The 22,708-nt window shown below is 69.3% G+C and overlaps 1 protein-coding gene across 1 annotated transcript; it reads right to left on the reverse strand.

Annotated features, from left to right (window-relative positions):
• Positions 1-31: 31 nt before the first annotated feature.
• AKT1 (AKT serine/threonine kinase 1) lies at positions 32-21,349 on the reverse strand. The gene is made up of 14 exons (XM_042944455.1): positions 21,283-21,349; positions 18,644-18,783; positions 9,031-9,159; positions 6,392-6,503; positions 6,114-6,261; positions 5,854-5,985; positions 5,719-5,784; positions 4,225-4,293; positions 3,905-4,030; positions 3,706-3,834; positions 3,406-3,620; positions 2,771-2,858; positions 1,184-1,286; positions 32-936 (listed from the first exon to the last, which is right to left on the reverse strand). The coding sequence occupies exons 2-14, from the start codon at positions 18,687-18,689 to the stop codon at positions 857-859; spliced, it is 1,443 nt and encodes a 480-aa protein (XP_042800389.1). The 5' UTR covers positions 18,690-18,783; positions 21,283-21,349; the 3' UTR covers positions 32-856.
• Positions 21,350-22,708: the final 1,359 nt, after the last annotated feature.

A 22,708-nucleotide genomic window follows, 5' to 3' on the forward strand; every position in this document is an offset into this window, starting at 1 on the left:
CTGCCGCCCGCCACCCACCAGAACAAGCCACAAAGTTGAAAAGCAGTGTTTATTGAAGAATTTGGAGGGAAAGTCTCATAATAGTAAAAATAGTAAAGTTGAATGTAAAAAGCGCCCCCGTGCAGCGCGGAGTCCGGCCCGGAGGCACAGAGGGCGCGCTGAAGGCCCCTCCAGAGGGCGTGGGGCGTGTGGCGGGACAGTGAAGCTTCTCGACAGAAGAGTGCTACCTGGGGACACCGTTGAGGTGCCCCAGAGGGAAAAGAGGGCGGGAGGGAGGGGCTCTCTTGTCACTAAGATGAAAAAACCCCAAATGCATGTGATAGCGTATTACACAGCAACAGATCGCAACCTCGTTCTCAGCCTCCGGCTGAGCCCTGCCTGCCCCTGCCCCTGCCCCTGCCCCTGCCCCCACCCCGGCCCCACTCAAGAGCAGCTCCCCGCCAGGACGCCGAGGGAACCGGGCCAGCGCGTCACCGCCGGGCGCTTCTGGGGTCCCGGGGGCTGGGCCGAGACAGGTGGCAGCCAGGGACCGCTGGCTGGAGGGACGGAGGGGCCGGGGACAGAGCCCTCCCGGGCCCCCAATTGCACGTGGCTGCAGAAGTCCTCGACCATTTCCTACGTGAATCTAATTGTTCTGAAGGCCAAGGCCACGTCTGGAGAGCTAGACGAAATAAATTAGAAAGACCCGCAGGACCCCTTCCCTCCCAGGCGGGCCGCCCCTCCCGCAGCACGAAGGCCTTCCCACCGCGCTCCGAGGCGGCTCCCCTCGGACACAACACGAACTAGGGATCGGATTGTCCGCGAGGCTTCCTCCCCGTCCCCTGAAGCCGGCGTCGGGAGTCCGCTGCTGGCCTCCTCAGGCCGTGCCGCTGGCGGAGTAGGAGAACTGTGGGAAGTGGGGCCTCCGCTCGCTGTCCTCGCCCTCCACGCTGTCGCCTGTGGGCGGGTGGGCGGCACGCTCAGACCCCAGGGCCGGGATCGCGGCCACCATGCGCTGGGGAAAAGGACCCTCTTGATGCCAGGAACAGGGACGGTGCCCTCCCGCCCCCATCGCCACCCTCCAGAGGGACCTGTCCGGTGAACCCTGTGGGCCTCTCTGCCAGGGGCAGCCTCTAACTTCTTCGGTTTGAAGAGAAGGGAGAAAACAGACTTGGGGGTTGGCGGGGGGTGGGGCATCCCTCACCTTGGTCGGGGGGCGTGATGGTGATCATCTGGGCCGTGAACTCCTCATCAAAATACCTGGTGTCCGTCTCTGAGGTGACCTGGGGCTTGAAGGGCGGACTGAGCTGCGGGGGGCAAGGGGAGGGGAGGCAAGTTACAGACCCCGTTCTGCACTGCCCCCCAGGGGCCGCCCCCAGGAAGGGTTTCGTGTCTCCAGGCAGCGCGAGACCGAGGACGGGGCTGCAGCAAGGAGCCACGGGGGAGGGCGGTGGCCCGGGCCCTGCGGACCTGCCTCCCCCACAAGGGCAGGCCGGGCCCTGTTCACAGCAGGCCCCGGCAGGTGACCAGTTCTGCGGGACCCTAGTACCCCCAGGTGGAAGGAGACAAGTCCGGTTTTCTTCTCTTTTTGTAGCTTTCTTCGGACGCGGGAAGGGGGTGAACAAGGACACCATGGAACACCGGTGGGCTCCCAGCCCCAGAGCCCCATCCCCAGGGGCCACACCCACCCCTTCCTGACCATGGCCATGGGGCCCAGCTGCCCGCGGCCCCACTCTGATCGTTCCTGATAGAGGGACAATCCCGGCCCCCCCATCGCTGGAGCCCCCTGGGCCAGCGGGTAGTATTCCCGCGCAGTGGTCCAAAGAGCCCACCGCAGCCCTGGGAGGGAACCCAGGGCGCAGCCAGGCAGCGCCACGTGCCCGTGCCAGCCCCAGCCAGGTGCCCCGGGGCACAAAGTGAACTTGACCTGCCCCCAAACCCAGAGGGCTCCCAGGACCCTCCCTGCCCAACTTCCCACCAGGAGCTGAGGCCAGGCCTTCCTGCGCACGTCCCTGCTGGGGCCTTGCCCTCCAGGCTTCCCACCTGAGCGCGGGGCCTGGCTGGCCTCACGTGCGCTCCAGGCCACAGTGCAGCTGGCTAAGTCGGGCTGCAGAGAGGCCTCCCCGAGACAGAGGACGCACAGGTAACTGTAGGGGGTGTGCGTGTGGGAGGAGGGCCCTGCAGGCCAGCACCCACCCCCCCAGGACACCGGGGCTGGCCCTCATGAGCTAGCAGGGTCCCTGCTCGTGGCAGGGCGTGTGGCCTGTGACGGGCCTACAGGGGAGGGTGCGATGGAAACCAGCGGGAAGTGTGTTCGGAGACAGGGCGCCCAGCACGCCCTAGCATGGCCTTCTTGAGCCTGCCGGGCCACCCCGCCGGCCTGGGCCAGGGCCCGGCGCTCCCAAGTCCCTGGGGGCGGGGGACAGAGGGATGTGTGCAGGAAGCAGTTGCCTGGCTCCCGGGAGACCTCCCATGTGCCACACGGGCCTGTGTTTCCCCCCAGTTTGCATGCTCAGAGGGTGGGTAGGGCTCTCCCTGCAGCAGGAGAGTCTGAGGTCAGATAACTGGGGGCACTGGCAGAGCAAAGGCCAGCCTTTAGCGGCGGGGCTGGAAAAGGCCTGGTGCCCCCACCTGACGGGGCACCGTGTTCCAGGAGTCCGTGCACACGGCTCCTTCCAGGGGACCAGGAGGGGGACCTGAACAGTGTTCAGGAGGAAATCCCGCGGCGCAGACCCTGCGAGCCTGGGGAGGGGGCGCGGGGATGGGGGCCGTGCGCCAGGCCCCCACACACCTTCTTCTCGTACACGTCCTGCCACACGATGCTGGCGAAAAAGCGGTGCTGCATGATCTCCTTGGCGTCCTCGGCGCCCCCTCCCAGCCTGCGGAGGAGACCGGTCAGTGCCTCACGCTGCCCGCTGGCACGGGGCCCCTCCTCCTGCTGGGTGAGGCTGGGATGCCTGACTGTACTGGACACTGGGGTCCCTGGGGGTCGGGGGACAGTACAGGAGGGTCGGCGTGATCCTGGGAGGGGTGGGGGGGGGGGGGCACAGCGAGTGGGACGGCCTGGTCCCGGGTGGTGGGGGATGGTGGGGGGTGGGGCAGCACGGTCTCAAGGGAGCAGGGAGATCGTGTGAGGGGGACAGCTCGATCCCGGGGGTGGGCTGGGGGGACAGTGCCAGCTGACGGCGCAGCCCCGGGGCGGTGGGGCCGGAGGAAGAGGGAGGTGCAGCACACCGGGTGGGGTCTTCCTGAGCACGTGTGGAGGCTGCGCGGTCCGGGCGCAGGTGCCCGTCCGGCCCCGGCCAGCCCCGGTGGAGGACGCTGCAGGTCAGCCACGTGGCCCGGGGGGCGCCCAGCTGCTCCTAGGGGAAGCAGGGGGATGGGGCGGCTCGCCGGCACCCTGCCGGCCCGGGGCCGGGGGCTCACCTCTGCTTAGGGTCCTTCTTGAGCAGCCCCGACAGCAGGGACTTGGCCTCGGGGCTGAGCGTGCGCGGGAAGCGGAGCTCCTCCATGAGGATGAGCTCGAAGAGCTTCTCGTGGTCCTGGTTGTAGAAGGGCAGGCGGCCGCACAGCATCTCGTACATGACCACGCCCAGCCCCCACCAGTCGACCGCGCGGCCGTAGTCGTTGTCCTCCAGCACCTGGGGGGCGCAGGGCACAGGGTCACGGGCCGCCCAGGGGTCCTGGGTCACCGGGGCGCGGGGGGCGGGCGCGGCGGGTGCGCACCTCGGGGGCCAGGTACTCGGGCGTCCCACAGAAGGTCTTCATGGTGGCACCGTCCTTGATGCCCTCCTTGCACAGGCCGAAGTCGGTGATCTTGATGTGCCCGTCCTTGTCCAGCATGAGGTTCTCCAGCTGCGGGGCGGCCTCCGGGTCAGCGCCAGCCCTGCCCCCACCGCGGCCCCGCCTGCTCACACCCACCCACCTTGAGGTCACGGTAGACCACGTTCTTCTCGGAGTGCAGGTAGTCCAGGGCGGACACGATCTCGGCGCCGTAGAAGCGCGCACGGTCCTCGGGGAAGACCCGCTCCCGGGACAGGTGGAAGAAGAGCTGGGGGACGAGGGCCGCAGTCAGGGTCCCAGAGCGAGACCGCAGTGCTCGGGGCCGGGGGCGGGGGGCACCGTCCACGGGGCAAGACCCCGACACACGGAGGGGGGTGGGGGGGGGTGCTGGGACTGGGGGGAGGCAGGGCACCGTCCCTGTGCCGGGGAAGGTGGCCCAAGGCTCACGGAAGGCCGGCCTACCTCGCCCCCGTTGGCATACTCCATGACGAAGCAGAGACGGTCGTGGGTCTGGAAGGAGTACTTCAGGGCCTACGGGGAAGGCAGAGCTGGTACCGTGGCCCTGCGGGACCCCTGACGCCCACCAGCCGTGCTTGAAGAAGGCGCGGGCTCCGGGTCGGATCTCGGGCAGGGTAGGGGCCAGCAGGTTCCGGTGCACATGTGGAGGCCTCCCTACAGGGCCGTGGGGCTCCAGGCCACGAACATGGGAAGCAGGACGGTGGCGGAGAGGCTCCTCCCCACCACCCTGGCACCCCCTTCCTGCCTTGCTTATTTTGTTTTAATTTTTTTAATGCTTTTTAATTTATTTTTGAGACAGAGAGAGACAGAGCATGAGCAGGGGAGGGGCAGAGAGAGGGAGACACAGAAGCCGAAACAGGCTCCAGGCTCCGAGCCATCAGCACAGAGCCCTATGCAGGGCTCGAACCCACAAACCATGATATCATGACCTGAGCCAAAGTCAGACGCCAAACTGAGCCACCCAGGCGCCCCTCCTGCCTTGCTTTAAAAGGAAAGGCCTGGAGGACCAAGTCTTCCCCACGAGGGACAGACCCTGGGTCTCACCCGGCGGCCAGGGATGAGCCCCGTTCACAGGAAACACAGGCCAGGAGACCAGCTCCAGACCTTGTGCCACGAGGCCACTGTCCCCAACTCTCCAGGTCCCAAGCCCTATCCCGTGGGGAGCCCGCAGGAGGGGAGCCAGTGTGCGTGGCCTGAGTTCCGTCACCTGTGACAAGGGGCATGCAGAGTAGGGGGAGGGCAGTGCACAAAGCCTGGGGAAGGGGAAGAGCGGCAAGCGAGACGAGGTAAGACCCCCACAGGGGCCGGCCGGTCACGCCTCACAAGGAAACGTTTGAAGGAGCACGAACTGGAGGGAAGGGGCTTCTCTGCTTTGCCGCCGCTTTGGGTCAGGCAGCGCCTGGGCTGGGGACGCCGTGCTGGGCGGAGGGTGACCGGGCCTGGGGGGGTCCCCAGAAGAGCCCGAGTGGTGCCTGGCCCGGTCCCGACCCCCCAGGCGAACGGCAGCCTGTCCGTCCACTGCACTGCTGACCAGCTCGCCCACACCTTCCTGGGTGGCTCGGCCAGGAAACAACTTCTAGTTCATTCTTGATGCTCTCTAAGAGCTTCCATACACCCTTCCTGGGCCAAGAACCTCCCCGGGGACAGAGACCCTCCTGACCGGAGCCTCAAAGGGGAAACAGCTAGAAGGTTGTGTGCAGGAGGGTCAGCATGTGGGGGGGGGGGGGGCCTCCCGGGGCCTCAGGCAGAGCAGAGGGAAGACAGGGTCACCCACCCTGTTGTGCACAGCAGGGGCGGCAAACAGCACCTCCCCCCCCGCCCCCACGGGCCTGAATCCTGAAGCACAGAAGCCCGGGGTCTGTGGGGAGAAAGGTACGAGGGTCCCTCAGGCCGGGGGCGGGGGACTCCACGCAGACAGCTCGCGCCTCCGGGGCTCACCGTAAGGAAAGGGTGCCGAGAGTTCTGGAGAACGCGGTTCTCCGTGAGCGTGTGGGCCACCTCATCCTGGAAGACAGGGCCAGGTGAGCCGCCCGCCCGCCGCCCGCCCCCAGGCCACCCGGCCCTGCGCCCTACCTTGGCCACGATGACCTCCTTCTTGAGGATCTTCATGGCGTAGTAGCGACCCGTGGCCTTCTCCTTCACCAGGATCACCTTCCCGAACGTGCCTTTCCCCAGCAGCTTCAGGTACTCAAACTCGTTCATGGTCTGCGGGGCGGCGGGCCGGTGCCCGGGGTCAGGGGCCGCACGGGGGCCCGGCCCTCCGGGGGTCCTGCGTCCCTGCCCCTCACCGCCCCCCGCCGTGCTGCCCGTGGGGGGGGGGGGGGGTGCCTCACCACGCGGTGCTTGGGCTTGGCCAGGGACACCTCCATCTCCTCGGCCCCCGAGTTGTCGCTGGGCGAGCCCGACCGGAAGTCCATCATTTCCTCCTCCTGCCTCTTGAGCCCGTCGGCCACCGTCTGGATGGCGGTGGTCCACTCCTCCCTGCAGGGCGGCCGGGTGAGGCCCCGTGCTCCAGGCCCAGATGCTGGGGGACACCGAGGCCTGGCCCCCCGCAGGCTGGCGCATCCACCCCACCAGGGGCCCCCCCCGCCCCCGCGTGTCCGTCCCGCACCGCTCCTCGGGGGTCTCCACGTGGAAGGTACGCTCGATGACCGTGGTCCACTGCAGGCAGCGGATGATGAAGGTGTTGGGCCTGGGCCGCTCCGTCTTCATCAGCTGACACTCTGGGGGCGGGGCTGGCACGTGAGTGTCCCTCTGCACACCCCCCGCCCCACACAGCCCCCCTGCCCCCCCCCCCCCCCCCCGCACCGGGTCCTGGGAAGTCCCGTCCCATCCCCGCTCCATGCTCTGGCTTCCCCGACCGCAAAACGGAGCCGGGACCCCTGTCCCAGCCCAGACGCCGCGCTCCCGCCGGGAGACGCGCCCCTGCGGGGCGGGCTGAGGCTGGGTCTCCTCAGCCCCGGGCCGTCTCCCCTGGCCGTTTGGTCGCCGAGCCCGTGTGGTGCGCCAGGACACCACTTGACTGGACAGAGGGTGGGGAGTATGTCCCCGGGAGGGCAGGCAGCTGGCCTCGGAGCAGGAACCTCCCGCCGTTTCCCAGCCGTGACTGCCGGCCCCCTGCCCCTCCAAGCGGGGCCAACCCCAGGGCGGAGGCCGGTGCCCACTCACCCTTCAGGGGCCGCCTGTCCCGGCGGATGACCCTCCCTGGAGGCTGCTCGGACCGTACCCAGCCACCGGACAGTGGCGACACCCCACCACCACCCCCCGGAGGGATCCCGGACGCACACCGGGAGCACCCAGACCTACACCTGGGGCACGCGCACACCGGGAGCAGAGGGGCTGTGGGGATGCACCAAGCCCCCAGAGGGGTGGGAACCAGTAGGGGGTGCCGAGAAATCCCAGGCCATGCCAGCTCCGTCTGTGGGAGTGGAGACGGGTTTCGGGGCCCGTGAAGGGGCTTCCGACATGCCGGTGCCTGTGCCCCGGCGGCCTCGAGGGCCCCTGGTTGGGCTCAGCAGAATGTAAGCAAGAGGTGAACCAGGGCCGGGTGCCAGGAGGGGCTTGGGGCCAGCCTCGTGGGGACGGTGGCCTGTGTTGACACAGGGGTGGGGGCTGGAAAATCCCGTGGCGGTCTCCTCGGTGCTGACGCCCACCCCCCACTCGCCCCTCGGAGACCACCGGTCTCCCCAGCCCCGGAACCCCTCCCCAAGGATAAGCCCCTGTCCCGTGCGGCTCTGCTCCTTGGCTGGCGCTCCAGCTGGACCGCGGCCCGGTTTCGAGGCCCCGGTACCTCCCGCTCTGCTCAGGCAGCCCTCTGGAGGGTGCCCACCTCCCGTGCGCCTCTGCAGAGTCCCCCTCAATCCCCCCACGCTCCGCCTGTACAGAACATTCCTTGGGGCCCCTCATGCCCCTGCCAGCACGGTGGCACCCGGCCCCACCCCAGCCAGGCCTCCTTCCTGAAGCCCCACCTGGCCCCAAACAAGGAGGCGCTGGGGGCAGCCCAGAGGCACTGCAGTAAGGTCCCCTGCATGGCCACCAGGCCGCAGGGGACAGCGGCGCCTGCCTCCCTGGTCTCCCTTCACCCCAGGGCTCCTACTCTCGCAGCCGCTTTGTGGAGCCTGAGGATGGAGAGGCGGGACTCGCCGGACCCAGGTCGTGGTAAAGCCCCCCCTGGGAGACCCCCAGGCTGGAGGACGGAAAGGCAGCGACTGCCCGACAGAAGCCCTGGGGGTGGGGTGTGCTGGCCACGCCCCTTGTCCCTGCGGCACAGGGCCGGGCACCCCGGAAGGTGGGCAGGACAGCCAAGGTGCCAGGACACCCCCTCCCCGCCGCCATACCCACAGGCACGGAAGCCACGAGTCCCTCCCCATCAGCCTGTGCTTCCTCCTCCTGAGACCCCAGACCAGAACCTGCACCAGGCGACGTGGGGCAGCCCCAGGCTCCCAGGCTGAATGAAGACAGAGCCGGCCAGAGACGGGGTATATGAAGAAGCCCGGGGGAGGGGGGCAGACCCCTCGGTGGGCACTGCACTCAGTACCCCTGATGGCGTCCCAAGAGGAACCCAGGAGGTCGGCCGGTTGATGAGCCCATCCCTCATTTCCCAGCCCCCCACCCGGCCTGGGTCCTGGGTTGGCCCCAAGGCAGAGCCAGGTTCCAGGGTGGAAACAGAGACCCCACAGGAAGGCCTGCCTGGCTCAGCAGCCCCTCTCCAGGCCCAGGTCTCCCCCTCACAGGTGCGGGATGAGGCCTCGGCCACACGGTTCGAAGAGGTCCCAGTTCGTCCAGCTCTGCCAGACGCCGCGGCCGGCTGTGCTGTGCCTGCCGACCCCACCCCTGCTGAGGGTGGAAGGAAACCACTGCGGGGCCCAGGCCTCTGAGGGCTCTTTCTAGGGGTGACAGAGGCTCCCGGAAGCTAAGGGTCCCCACCCAGAGGCTTTGTGGAGAGACCCTGGTGAGCGCCAGCTGGCCTCCAGCCAGCCGGCTGTCCCGGGCGGGGCTCTGTCCCCCAGAGCCAGAGTGCCCCAAACAGGTCTGGGGTCTCCAGCCTTGGGCCGCCGCACGAAGACCTCCCGGCAGCCGGAAGCATCCACTAACCAGTTCCCAAGGTGATGCAAAGCCAGCACCGCCCAGCCTGGCCCCTGGCAGCTGCTGGTCCCAAACGCAGAGGCCCAGGGGACCCGAGCCTGGGGGCTGCTGGGCACTGTCCCGCCCTCCCCGGTTCCACCCCAGGGTGGCCGCGGGCACACTCACGCGCCACAGAGAAGTTGTTGAGCGGGGACTCTCTCTGCTCCACGTCCTGTGGCCGCTCCTTGTAGCCGATGAAGGTGCCGTCGTTCTTGAGGAGGAAGTACCGGGGCCGCCAGGTCTTGATGTATTCCCCTGCGGACGTGTGCTCGGTGAGGGCCGAGGCCGCTGGGCCCCGTCCCCAGGCCCCCCCGGAGCCCCGTCCCTGTGGCAGGCTCGCAGCTGGTTGTGCCAGAACAGGTGCACCCGGGACGCCGTGACTCGGGGACATGACCGAGAGCCGGCCCCCATGTCGGAAAGGGGACCTGGACGTGGGGGAAGGGGCACAGCTAACGAGAGGCCGGCCCGATCCAGGGGGCCTTTCTGGAGGAGGCGCTGCCAGGCCAGGAGGTCCCCAGCACACACAGCTACAGCCACCCACCAGCGCTTCAGGGCTAAGAGCTCCCCCCACCCGCTCGGTCCCGCCAGGTGTCGGCCACACTGTTACTGCCATCACAACGGCAAGTGGACCGCCCGCCAGAGCCGGCCCCTCCCTGGCCCACGGGAAGGAGCCTGGCACCCAGCATTCAGGGGACAGCAAGTGGGACCAAGGGCCCTTATGCAGCACGGCCCCCGCAGCCCCTCACCGCCCACGTGACCACGTGCCCTGCCCAGGGGCCCAGAGCACAGTCTTGGGCACCACGGGGAAGCCGGACCCAGGAGGCGTCCGTGCGGTCCGCAGGCTGAGACCCGCCACCCTCGACCGCGTCCCACCCGTGGGCCACCCAGGTGCTCGGGGAAGTTTCCCCCCAAGCTTTGCCACATCAGCCATAAGCAGGCAACCGCACTTAAGAGCCAAAGCAGATGTCCTCTGTGCCATTCTAGCGACTGTCATTTTTCATTCTGACACCCAGAAAAAAGAGCGTTTCATTTACATTTTGCCGAGCAAGGAGTTTGAACGACGATAGAAAACTTACTAATTAGACAATGGCTTTGTCAGAAGGGCCACTAGGCAGCAGGTGGGGAGGGGGCTGGGGTCCCCAAGCTCTGGGCCCCAGGGGAGGGGGACGGGCAAAGGCCCCACCCAGGACCCGGCAGCTCCCAGTGTGCTCCTCCCCCATCCCCGCTGCCCAGCCGCCTCCGCAGGCCAGGGGCCTCCGGGTGTGACCCAGCCCTCACTCCGCTGCACACGACGGGGAGGGGGGGCGGGGGGGGGGTGTCACCTCCAGGCCCGCCCCCACCGTCAGGGCGAGGACCCCCGTGAGGGCCAGCGGCCCGCCCTCTGCCCCAACCGCATCCGGTTCTGCGGAGCCCCCGCCTGGGGCCGTGGAAGGCTGGGGTCGGCCCCCTTCGGACCCGCTGCGTCCGACCGACCGGCCGCCGGGGACCCCGCCCGCCCACGCGGCTCTGCCGGGCCTCCCGCCGGGGCAGCGGGTGGGCATGAGCAGACGGGGCGCCGGGGGCTGTGCGCAGCCCCCCACCCGCGCCGTCCCGGGCCGCTCGCTCCCACCCGCCTGCGTGCCAGGCTGGAGCTGTCGGCCCCTGATGGAGTGTCGCTCATCCCGCCAGCTGCCGCTCCCCGGGACGCTAACTGAGCGGGGAGAGTGATGAGCGCCTCGCCCGCGCAGCCCCGAAAATCCATCTTGATTCACCAACTGCTGCCAGCCCCCACCGCGCCCGGCCCCGCACCCTGTGCACGCGGTCGGCACGTGCACACCTGCTCGGCAGCGCCCACACGCCAGGCTGGGCCTCAGTTTCCCCACCGGGCCGCAGGATTCCCGGAACAGGGGGTGCCACCGGGACTCACCCCGGCCACCTGACCCTGCACCTGGTCCACTCCGGGCCCAGGAAGGTTCTACAATCCAGCACTGGGGCGCGGGGCGGGGGGGTGGGGGGGGGCGGCAAGGGAGCGGCCCTGGCGGGGAAGAGGCTGAGGGACAGGCCCCCAGTCTGCATGAGCCCTGGGCGGGGGCCCAGGAGAACAGGCAGTGGTTCCACCGGACCCTCCAGCAGCCCCCTGACCCAGGGCGCTGAGGGGGGGGCCACGGTCGGCCCCCAGCTGCTCCCCTGCCGCGCCCCACGTGGCTGAGCCCTAGAGCCACAGGACACATGGGTGGGACGGGAGGGCCAGGGAAGGCGGCTTCGCTTGGCCCCTCGCCTGGGCAGCCCTGCCCACAGAGCCCTTGGGGAGGCAGGGGAGGCTGGGGCCAAGGCTCTGAGACACACGGACCCTTCTCTGCCCGGCCGCGTGCAGCCAGGCGGTCACCTGGGGGCCGAGGCAGTGCTGACTTCGTCCTGGGCTGTGGCCTGCATCCGGGTGAGTTCAGCCCACACAGGATTCGGGCCAGACGACCGGCCCAGGCGGATGGGGGGCCGGAGCCCTGCTCACTCCCGAGGAGGCTGGGGTGACACAGGATGTAACGAAGGGGGAACACAGCCACCCCCGTCCTCAGCCACAGGACTAGGGCCACGGGGGCTGGGGTGGGGACAGACACTCGCCGGCTGCTGCTGGCGGTGGGAACCTAGGAGCCTTCACTCCGGGCACAGGCACGGGCGGGTGACGAACAGGGAGGCCTGAGTCTGCCCTTCAGGTCACTGCTCCCTAAATGGGGGTCCCCACCACTGCCCCGGGGACAAATGCCGGCCCACAGCCAGGGTGACCTCCGGGAAGCCGTGCAGCGCACCGCTGGTCCTCGCCACTCACGGCCACAGCCCGGGTCTCCCGGAGGGGCTCCCCACCCACCCACCCCACTGCAGGCAGACACGTGACCAAGGCCCACGTGGGGCGTCCTCAGGGTCCCCTCCGCACAGCTGGGCAGCCTGGCCATGAGGGCCCCCACCCCTGCAGCCAGGAAACAGGAGCCATGGCAAAATTGGGAGGCAGGTGGGACGGGCAGGGTTCTCTCAGAAGCCCAGCTCTGGGCTGGGGTGGGGGAGAGACCCACACTGGCCCTCAGAGACCCCGCCCCGCCTGCCACCAGAGAAGGGGACCCATGCTCCCCCCAGCCCTTCACTCGCGGCCGGTCCACCCCCAGGGAGGGCCCTAGGCGTCCTGGCTGGGGTGGTGGGGGGAGGGGGACACGCAGTCTCAGCCAGGCTCCCCCACCTCCTCCTGTGCCTCTAAGGGACCCTCAGCTCCTGGCACCGGCCGCCGTGGTGTCCCCGTGCGTCCTCCACTAGGAGGGCCCTTCTAATAGCCCTGCTCATCTTGGGGCCGGCTCATCTCCAGGAAGATGCCGGAAGATCCTGACCTCCTGTAGCCCAAGTCACCCCACCGGGGCCATACCGCCAGGAGCTGGAGACGAGGTGGGTAGAGGCTGAGGGCCTGTCCCCTCCGTGCTTCCCAGCCGTGGGTCCTGAGCCACGTCACGATCGGGGCGCCCCAGGCAGCGGACCTGGGGGCTGGGACCCACGCTGTGGGCACGCGGGGAGTCACGGCGCAGCCCGGGCCTGGCGCCCCAGAGCTCCCCCCGCCCCACCGTGCTGCCAGGCCCCGGCCCGCTCAGCCACCACGCCCGAGCCCCGCGAACCTTCCCTCCAAGCCTCCGGTTCTCGGGGAAACTGCCGGATAAACACTTTGCTGCGGGGGCGGCGGCGGCTGGCAGGGCGCCAGGCGGCACCGGGCTGCTTCTCCACAGCAAAGCGAGCCCCAGCAGGCCCGGGGAGCGGGCGCCAGCTGACAGCGGCGACCGTGCGGTCCCCTGCCGCCAGCACATCCATCGCAGGCCGACAGCTGCCGGGCGTCCATTTACCTTCTCCAGCACAGTGAGCAAACAGCCCTGCTGACGGCGGCCCATCCGTCGCCGCCCACCAGGAAGGGGGCAGGCAGCGGGCGGGCACCCGGCGTGGGTCATCTAGCGGGGGGGGCGGGGGGGACGGGGGGGGGGCCGGCCTGCCAGGCCTCTGCCTGTGCACAAGCTGCGGTCCCCGCGTCCCTGTCCCACCAGCAGGATGCTAGGCCACAGGCTGACCCTGAGGGTCCGGGAGCCCCCAGGAAGGAGCGCCAGGGCCGGGCAGTGTCACACCCTCGCTCAGGCGGGGCCGCGGGGCACCGACCTGCTTCCTGAGACTGAGCCTTGCCCAGCATTCACGGGGTCCGGCCAGGGGCACGGCTGAATGAGAGGAGGCATCCGCCCCCCGCCCAGCAGAGGGGTGACACGTGGAGGGCAGACGCCCCCCCCCCCCATGGCCCCTGAGCCTCGCCGGGCCCTCCCCCACGATCCCACCCAGCCCTCCCAGAAGGCCCACCTGGCAGGCAGGGAGGGCAGGGAGTGATGTGCCCGCTAGCTCCCAGGGCCCCCGAGGCCCGAGGAAGGTCACAGACGGTGAACGGAGACCCCGGTCCTGCGGCCCAGGCTAGGCTCGCTGCATGACACCTGCCGACCTCCCCACAGGTCTCTGGTTCTGCCATCAAGCAGGCAGGTCCCAAAGTCACGGCCCAGTGCACACAGGTCGACGCAGAACACGGGGGACGGTGCCGGGGGCTGCTCGGGCCCTGCCTGCCGCGTCAATACAGCGCCCGGGACGGCGCCCCTCACCGACCAGCACATCCCACCCCACCCCAGGTGCAGCCGCCTGCCGACCATCTCAGCCCAGACGTCATCGTCCTTGCAAACCCCACCTCCTCCTTGGGCACCGAGCACCCACCCCCACGCAGGCCAGAGGGGCCGCCCCTTAGTCCCAGCTTGCCCGCCACACGTCCCAGCTCCCCCTGGGACGTCTCCACGTGGCTTAGTCCCCACGACCCCTGCCCTGGTCCGGGGGCCCCCTGCCCACACCCACTGTCTCGCTTCTGGTCTCCTGTCCCAGGCAGCCCAGAGACCCTGGCCCAGAGACCCCTGGGTGCTTATTCAGCGCCCCCAGATAAGGCCACAGCCCCACTGCCCAGGCGCCATCTGCCATGGCCCTGCTCACTCCCGGCTCCAGCCTGGGGCTGCGTGGGCTTCCCCACCGCCTATTCTCAGTCTCCCTCCACGAGCCGGCGGCTGGTCACCTGCCTCACCTGCCCGCTCCGTCCGACGTGCGCCTGGCCTCACCACAGTGGGGTTCGGGGAGGCTGGGCTTCAGACACCTGGTTGGGTGAGGGTGAGGGGGCAGCCACAGCCCCGCCTCCATGAACAAGCATCCCAGGGGGCTGGACGGTCCAGGGGGCAGCCCCCCACCCATCAGTCCACCAGCTTCACTCCTATCTGCTGGCACCTTGGGTCGCAGGCCTGGGGAGAGAGGCCTGCGGTCTTGGGGCCCACCTGGGGATCTGTGGACCCGAATCCAGAGCCCGGAGATCTAGGTCAAGCACCCGGGGTTATCAGAAGGAACCCCTCCCAAACCCGGCCGTCGACTGCAACACCCCCGAAATACGGGTCTAGTATTTCTTATGGTTAAAGAAACACACCTGAAGGCAGGAGAGAGGAGGCGAGGGCTCGGCCAGGCAGGGCTCCCGGGTCTGGCCCGTGGCTCACCCGACCGGCCCACCCCAGCCTGGAACCCCAGGAACCTCTGCCGGCCTGTCCGGGGCCAGATCTGGCCGGGGGGCCGCCAAGCAGGGACCGGGCACGTCGAGTGGGCAGGAACAGTGGGCATGTGCCCACCGTGGGGTGGCCCTGGGGAGCAGGCACGGAGCCACAGCCACGGGCTCCAGTTACGGGAGGGCCCGCGGGGAGGGCGCTGGCCCCGAGCCCGGCTGGGTGTGCCTGGGCAGGAGGGACGCCAGCGGTGGCCGGGCCAGCTCCCACCCCGCGCCAGCCCACAGCACTTCTAGGAACCCGGCCTGATGCAACCGAGCCTGGCCTCTGCGGAGAGCCGCTGGCCGGTGGGGGTCTGGGCAGGGGGCTCGGGACCCTCTCCCCTGCACAACGTGCTACCCAGGGCCGGCTGGAGGGAGCAGAGCCTACCCTGTGGCCCCTCACCCCTCCCCGGCTCGTGACTCCCACGTCCTCCGCCCCTGCCCGGCGCCTGGCTCACCATGGGACAGCCATCCGCTGGGGCCACCAGCAAGGGCCAAGGGACCCAGGGCCAGGAGGGCAGTGACCCCTCACCCCCCATGCATCGCCCCAGCTTCCTCTTCTGCTGTTTGTTCTACAGGGAGAACCCAACACGCTCACAAAACAGGAAACAGCCCCACCGATGGCGGCCACGGCCACGGCCACACGCCAGGCCCAGCGGCCCTGGAGCACACCTCGGGGCCCTCCCTCCTAGGCACCTGCCCTCGCCCCCAGGCCCGGCCACCCTGCCCTGACCTGTCCCAGGGGCAGTTCCGGACCCTCACAGACACAAGGCATTGCGCGGTCGGCCTCGCGGACCAAGGGGCTGCTGGGACGGAAGCCATAGCCACATCGGTGTGACCTGTACAGGAACTGGGGCCGCCCTTCACCTGACGGACAGGGAAACTGAGGCCCAGGAGGCCCAGGGCGGCCCTGCCCTCTAGCCCGAGGCACAGGGTAAGGGGAGTGACACCCACCGTTGGCGGTCCTGCTGAGCCCCTTGCCCTGGTGGCACCCGTGTGCAGGCAACAGTACGGGGCCTTCACAGGAAACCCGAGGTCTGCGCTCAGAAGTGCGTTCAGCAGGCCCACAGGCCGGTCCCCTGGTGTCTGCCTAGCAAAGCCGCTGCCTCCTTCAAAGGGGAGCCCCCCAGGGGCACCCCAGGACCAGCGATGGGGTAGGGGACTGTGTCAGCAAGGGGAAACCATGGTCTCCTCATCAGAGCCACACGTGAGACACGGGGAACGGCCATGGCCACGGTGGGAGACAGGACCTAGTTGCCACCGAGGGAGAGGAGGTGGGAGAAACCACCGGCCCAGGAGCCCACCTCCACCAGGACGCCTCGGACCACCTCGGCCTGGAAACAGGGCCGGATCCCTGCTGGGAAAGGGCTCAGGGCTGGGGCACAGCAGGGCGGGAGACGGGCAGGGACCAGACCTGCTAAGCTCCGCGAACTCGGGGCCCCGGCCGGCACCATCCCTGGGGGCGAGAGGGCAGGGAGACACGACCGCACCCCGTGCGCTGGGCACATGTGCTCGCAGACCTCAGGGCCGGCTCTCCTCATCCCACCCCTCCACCCCCGGGGGCCAGGCTGTGCTCCGCTGAGGACTGCCGAGCACGCTTCTGGGCCAGACCCTCCTGGCCAGGAGCCGGCCTGTGTGAGCAGAAGGGTCCCCAGGGCCGCCCACCCCGGCCCAGAGCCCCCTCCTGCCTCCGTGGCCCAGCTCCTCACTGCCTTCCTCCCCTCTCCTGGTCCAGCTGGCCTGCCTGTGGGTCAGGGACACCCAGGAAAACAACCACAAGCCTGGCCGGGTAGACAGAGCCCACAGCTTGGGCTCCAAGAGTGAGGCCACCGGGCAGGGATGTCCCAAAACAGCTGCACAGACAGGCCGTGGCCTCAGCACAGAGCGGTCTGAAGACAAAACCAGAGGCCACAGGCCAAGCTCAGCCAGACCTACATCCTGGAGCAGGCCTCGTTTTCAAAAACCGTCAGCCTTTAAGAATCAAGAGAGTGCACAAGTTTTTGAGCGGTGCTCAGCCCAGCTCCAGCCATCAGCGCTGGGGGCTCGTGGGCTCAGCTGCCCACTGCTTGGGGGCTCCACCTAGAGCTGGGGTGTCTGCTTATCTCTCGGGCTGTCCGCACGTCCAGATGTCCAGCTCTCGGTCGGGAAGCCACCCGTTTCTGGGGCCGCCCGTCTGCCCACCATCCCTGCCGGCCCAGCCTGCCTCCCAGCCACCCTCTGAGCCGTCAGCAGCTTGAACTCAGTCTCCCGGGGACGGGCTCCCCACTGGACACACTGGGACCCTGAGGCCTGGAGGGCTCGCCTGGACCCCAGAACAGGTCAGCGCAGGGCTGGAACTCAAACCCGGGCATCCCCACGCAGGCTGGACTCCCCACTGTCCTCTGTGGCTTCTCTGCCCAGAGTACACAGTATGAGGACACCCAGGAAACAGCCCAGAGGTCACTCCCCCCAGCAGGATGCCCACCTCCCGGAGGGAGCACGGACCCTCTCTCCCAGTGAGGCTGCTGAGGCTGGCTGTGCCCAGACTGGGGGCCCCCTAGAGTCCACCAGGCCGTTCCCTGCCACCGTTCCCGTCACATACGTGAGAAACCGAGGGCCGAAGAGCTCAACAGATCTGCCCCTGGAGAGGGACACAGCGACAAAGCAGCCGGGTCAGATCCAAACCCAGCCTTCCGGACGGCCACCCCCCCCCCCCACCCCGGCCCGATACCGCAGCCTCCCGCCCCTTCAGAAGGCACGTGCCCTGAGGGGCAACCTGAAATTCACCCAGGGGTCAGAGAGGCGCCCCTGCTCCAGCCCGGCTGGGGGACGTCCCAGCAACAGGGCCAGGAGCATCTTAATCTAACAGTCAGTCAACAACTGTTCGCTGCTGGTTCAGGTAGGGGACCGTGTTCCCGTGCTGCGGCCAGGCGCGGAGGAAAGAAAGGCCCGGGGCCGGTGAAGGGTGAAGGACGGGGCTGTCAGGTGAGGCAGACGGAGCCCGGCCTGGTGACGGGGCTCCAGGCACAGGACACAGGGAGCAGGCCGGGGATGGCAGCAGGTGAGCACTGGGGGCGGGGACGGAGAAGGCAGGCGCGTGCGGGGGGTTCTTGGGAGAAGCCAGGCGGAAGGGCTCCCCACGGACCACGGGGCCCGGGGGCCTCCTGGCCTCCGTCTCGAGGCCCAGGGTGCCGTCCTCCCCGCAGCCACCGAAGCCAGCCCTGACCGCACACGGCTGACCACATCCTGGACCCTGTGCTTCGAGCCCCTCCGCGGCCCCTGACCCCCGTTCTCTGCTGCTCCAGGCCCCGCTGCTTCCCAGCCTGCTCTCCTGGGGGCTCCCGCGCATCCCACGAAACCCAGCCTGCGGCCGGGCGCCTTAGCATACCTCCCCGTCTGCTCCCCGTGGCCGAGGCTCCCCCTGCCAACAGCCTGTGGGATCCTGGGGCGGGGAGGGGGAACCCTCACGCCATCGGCCGGCCGGAGGGCACCCGTGAGGGGAGGCTAACCAGCTAGCGGGGCTCACCAAAGCCTTGGGAGGGAACAAGTCTAGAGGAAGAGGAAGGGGGCGGCTGCTAATCCCCGCCCTGGGGCAGGAGGGAGTGACTCCCCGGGGGACACCTAAACATGAAGCCTGTCCACGCCCCACGCCCCACCCCCGAGTCCCAGAGGGCTGCGGGGCAGGGGGCTGCGGGCGAGGGGCCAAGGCCACACGTCCCGTCACACCGGGACCCGCCAAGCCCCTCCCTGGGCGCAGGGCCCTGAGCACGCGGACAGCAGAGGCGGGACGGGCGCTGGGCTCGGACGGCTCACGGGCCCAGCCCAAACACACCGGGGCCGGGCCCCTGGTTGGTGCGGAGCCCCCCATCCCCCACCCCCACCCCACCCCACAGCCCAGGCCTGAGGCGGGCACTGGGCCAGGCCAAGTAACACTGCCCTGCCCTCAGGAGCCCTCGGGCAGCGCCCCGGGCCGCCAGCGAGCCAGGCCTTGGACGGGCCCCAGTGTCCTCACTGCCTTCCAGGAAAGCAGGGAGGGAGGCGGCGGTGCCTCTCCCGCCTGAGGGACCCAGCCAGGCAGCCACCGTGCTGGCCGGCCCACACGGGCTCCACGCCACCCGAGGGACCCCTGCCCCAGGCCCAGCCCCCGAGGGCACTGACCTCTCTTGTGCAGCCAACCCTCCTTCACGATGGCCACGTCGTTCATGGTGCCCTGATCCGGTAGGGCCGGGCCAGCCGGGGCGCCGCTCACCGTCCCCTCTCAGCAGGGTCTCCCCGAGCCCAGCCAGTGCACCCAGCCTCTGGAAGAGTCAAAGGGAAGTGTGTGAGGTTGTGTCCGGCCCGGGCCCACTCCTCCAACCCCACAGTGAGGCCAGGGAGCCCGCCGCACCTAGGGTCCCAGTCGGGGCCCACCCTCCCATGTGGCCTGCCCCCCGTCATGGCCTTCTGAGCCACTGCCGCATCCCCCCCCGCCACCCCCCCGGCGCATGGTTCTGCCACGACACCAGACAGGCGCCCAGTCCCCTGGGGCCGGGCCTCCCCTCCGCCTGGGCTGCAATCCCCCTGGTACCTGAGCCCAGGCCCTCGGAGCTTGATGCCCCGGCCTCACCCCGGCCCCCAAAAGGCACTCCTGGCATATTCCAGCCTCCCGAAGCTGCCAACACAGCAGAGGCCGCCTCCTCCAGGCAGGCCCTCTGACTGCTCTGCTCTAAGCTGCTTGGCCTCCCCAAGCCCCTGGCGAGGGCGCCCCTGTTCCCACCCATAGGGCCCCCCGGGCTCCTCCTTCTTGCCCCAGCCTAGGAGAGAAAAGAAATTCAAGTGTGAAGAAAGTAGGGCCAGGAGACCAGGCGGCTGGCGCAAATGAGAACCCAGAGCCCTCCGAGGCGACATAAGAAAAACCTCCCCTCAAGAAACCCCAGGCCCTCCTAAACCACAGCACCCCTGCTGGTCTGAATCTGGTTCATTCATTCGGCCAACATGTACTAGGCATCCCTGGTTTTGCCAGGCTCGGCGCTGGGGACAAAGAGAGGTTCAGATGGGTCCTGTCTGTGAGAAGCACCCAGTCCAGGGTGGTTACAGACCCATAATTACAGCATTCAGGAGGTAACAGACGGGGGTGCCTGCACAAACGCAGAGGCCCTGGCGCCCGCAGTGGCCACCAGCAGCCTTCTCTTGGACATACTTCGGCCACTGAACCCGAGCGACCATCCCCATCACTCCCGGCTGGACGAGCTCCTAGGCATCCCTCAAAACCCAGCTCACACATCAATCTGAGCATCCTGGGAAAGAGCAGTCTTCCCATGAGCAGTCCTGGGCTAGCCCTCCAGAGGGCAGGCCCAGAGACACTCCTCTCTGGGACCCCCAGGCCAGGAAGACCCCTGAGGACCTCCGGAATGGAGCCCAGCATGGGTTCACCTACAGCTGCATAGACATTCTCCCTCGACCTTACTGGCCTCCTGAGGCAGGGGACTGGGACCCAGAGAAGGTTGCCTGGCACTGACAGTCTCAGGCTAAATTTAGAAGAACTGGAAGACCCCCCTGCCTGCGTCTAATGCCAGGCCAGGGAAGACACACGGTGCCCAACGTGCGCAACAGGGCACCGGCAGCGACAGGAAGCAAGACTGAAGATACCCCCAAGGACAGGGTTCTGAGCCCCTGCACAGCACTCCTGACGGTGGGGGGGGCGGGGACCCCTCTGGTGACACAAGTGGGTGTGGCCTGGAGGCAGAGGGCTGGACCCAAAGACCTCTGGATGTCCCCCGCCCCCACCCTGGCCTAATCAGGGCCTGCTGCTGACAGAGTCAGACAGCTGTCGAGCCCCGTGTGTAAAAATATATCTGTGCACACACAGGGGCTGTGCATCTGCACGGAAACGTACACACCAAGCCGGCGCCTGGGCTGTCTCCGGGTGCAGGGCCGTTCCCCACCGGGCCGTGAGCGCCTTTACCGTAAAAGTGTGTCACTGCTGGTATTATTTAAGTCACAACTAACCAAAACATTGCCGTGCTCTTAAAGGGCCCCCTCACTCTCTCTCCAAACACCGGTCTATGAACCAAACGTTCAGTTGGGGGAGGCAGAACCAAGCCCCACGGGTGCACCCCGCCCTGCACTCGGGCCAGGGGCTCAGAGCAGTCAAGGCTAGCGGGGAGCCGGGCTGCGGGGCCCTGTGGTGACCTGCCCACCAGGTCGGTCCTCAGGAACCCGGCCTGCTCACCGACCACTTCACCAGCTACCCCACCTTCCCCCAATCTGGGGGCCCAGCCCCAGGCGCCCACCGGGGCCCCGGCCAGGGAGGGTGGGCAGCACCTCCAAAGCCCACCCAGGTCAGAAAGCAGCTGCGGGGCCCAGGAGGGCCGGCCCGGGCACCTCGCCATCGCGTACAACTTTTCGTCTCGGGGCAAACGAGGTCTCCTTCCCAAGGCCCACCCACAAACTTGAACGAGGGCTGGAGCGAGCCTTTCCGAGCGGCCCCTGAGGACCTCCTGGGCACCGCGGCCGGCCGGCCGGCCGGCCTCGCCTCCCCTCCCCGCGCGCCGGCCCCGGCCCCGGCCGCTTCCCCAAGGTCATGAGGGAGGCCGGGGCCGCGGCCCGCACCCCCGCCGCCGCCGCCGGCCGGGCCCGCGCCCTCCCCGCCCAGGCCGCGCTCGGCCACTTCCTGCTCCGCTCCTCCACCCCGGCCGCGCGCGGCCCGCGCCCCGGGCCCCGCCGGCCGGGAACAAAGCGCCGGGCCGCGGGAGGAAATCCGGGCCCCGGCGGCGGGCGGCGCGCGCGCGCGCGGGGCGGGGGGCGGGGGGACTCACCGGGCGCCGCGTCCGGGCCGAGCGCGGGCCTAGCCGGGCCGGGGCCTCCGGCGCCCGCCGCTCGGCATCCCCGCGCGCGCGCCGGGCGGGGCCGGGCTGGAGGCGGCGGCGGGCGGGCGCTGCTGGGCGGGCCTCGTGCGCCGCCGGGCCCGGAGCTCGTGGCGGCCGCCGGCTCGCGTCCTCCGGCTGCGCTGCTGCGCTGGCTGCGCTGGGCCGGCCGCCCGCCCGCCGCGCTCGGTCCCGCCGCCGCCGCCGCCGCCGCCGCCGCCGCCGCCGCCGGCCCGCCCTCTCCCCGCCCCGCGCCGCCCCGCCCGGCCGCCCGCCCACATCCGCCTCCGCCGCCCGGGGCGCCCCCGGCGCGGCCGGGGCGAGGGCGCGGCGCCGGGAGCGCGCGGCGCGGGGCGGGCCGCCCGCCGTCCCCCGGCCGCGTGCTCCCCGGCCTCGGTTTCCCGGCGAGTCCGGCGCGCCCTCGCTTCCCGGCCCGGTTCCACCCCGAGCGCGCGGGGAGGGCCGGTCCGGGACGAACCCCGCGCTTCTGCCTCCGTGGCGTGGGGGCGGGGCAGGTTAGTGTCCCTTTCAAAACGTGCCCCCAGCCCCACCCCCACCCCCACCCCTGGTGGGCAGCTCCGAGCTGGGGGCCGGGGAGGGAGCAGCCCGGGTGACCCTAAAAGGCGTGATCCGAGGAGCCTGGCAAGCTAGCGGTCCCCTGCAGGTGGGGGCGGGGCGCTGCTTGCGGGAGGCTGGTGGGGGTCAGCTTTGAGGGGTCCTGGAGGGCAGGCTGGAAGGCAGACAGGAGAGGGAAGGCTAGGGAGACGGGGGTCATCGATCCCTGTGCCGAAGGACTCCCTTGGCCCCGGGCAGGGCCCTCCATTTCTGGAGAGGGGGCTCACTAGGGCCTTGACCGGAATGCAGACAGACACTGACCGCTTGGCTACAAAAGCAGGCGGGAGACTTCCCAGGGCCACAGAGGGAGACCACGGCGCCAGGGACCTGTGGAGGGGCATCCACCTGGCGGGAGCCGCCTGCCCTGAGCCGGACACAGACACCCAGAGTGGGGGGCTGGGTGGGGGTCAGACTCCAGAGAAGGGCTGTCACAGCAGAGCGGCCCCGGGCCCTCCCTGCTGTCCCAATCAATGGGTCCTAGGCTCCCACAGTCCACTGGGGACTCCCCCCACCCCCGACCCCGCCCACCTGCAGATTCCTGGGATACTGCAGAGGACTTCCAACCCCTGACCCCTCCCTGGGCCCTGTGCTCAGCTAGAGCCACAAGTTTCTCCAACAGCTGCCCCTCCCCCCATCCCGAGGTCTCCAAGTTGATAGGAATCCTTTGGCAAAAGGGAGACTCTAGTGAGCTACCCTCCTGGAGTTGGTATGTATTTTGTGGGGGAGGGGGGCATTTTTGTTCTTCATCCAGGGTCAGGGTTCA

The sequence above is a fragment of the Panthera leo genome, chromosome B3 (genome assembly GCF_018350215.1).
Source record: "Panthera leo isolate Ple1 chromosome B3, P.leo_Ple1_pat1.1, whole genome shotgun sequence".
NCBI classification, from domain to species: domain Eukaryota; kingdom Metazoa; phylum Chordata; class Mammalia; order Carnivora; family Felidae; genus Panthera; species Panthera leo.

Bases quoted from the DNA above. Each gene is read 5' to 3' on its own strand.
- AKT1 (XM_042944455.1), bottom strand. From the start codon at position 18,689: ATGAACGACGTGGCCATCGTGAAGGAGGGTTGGCTGCACAAGAGAG. The intron at 5,986-6,113 runs GTGAGGCACCCC...GCCGCCCCGCAG, and splicing joins CCAAGCCCAAGCACCGCGTG to ACCATGAACGAGTTTGAGTA. The intron at 2,859-3,405 runs GTGAGCCCCCGG...TCTCCTCCGCAG, and splicing joins AAGAAGGACCCTAAGCAGAG to GCTGGGAGGGGGCGCCGAGG.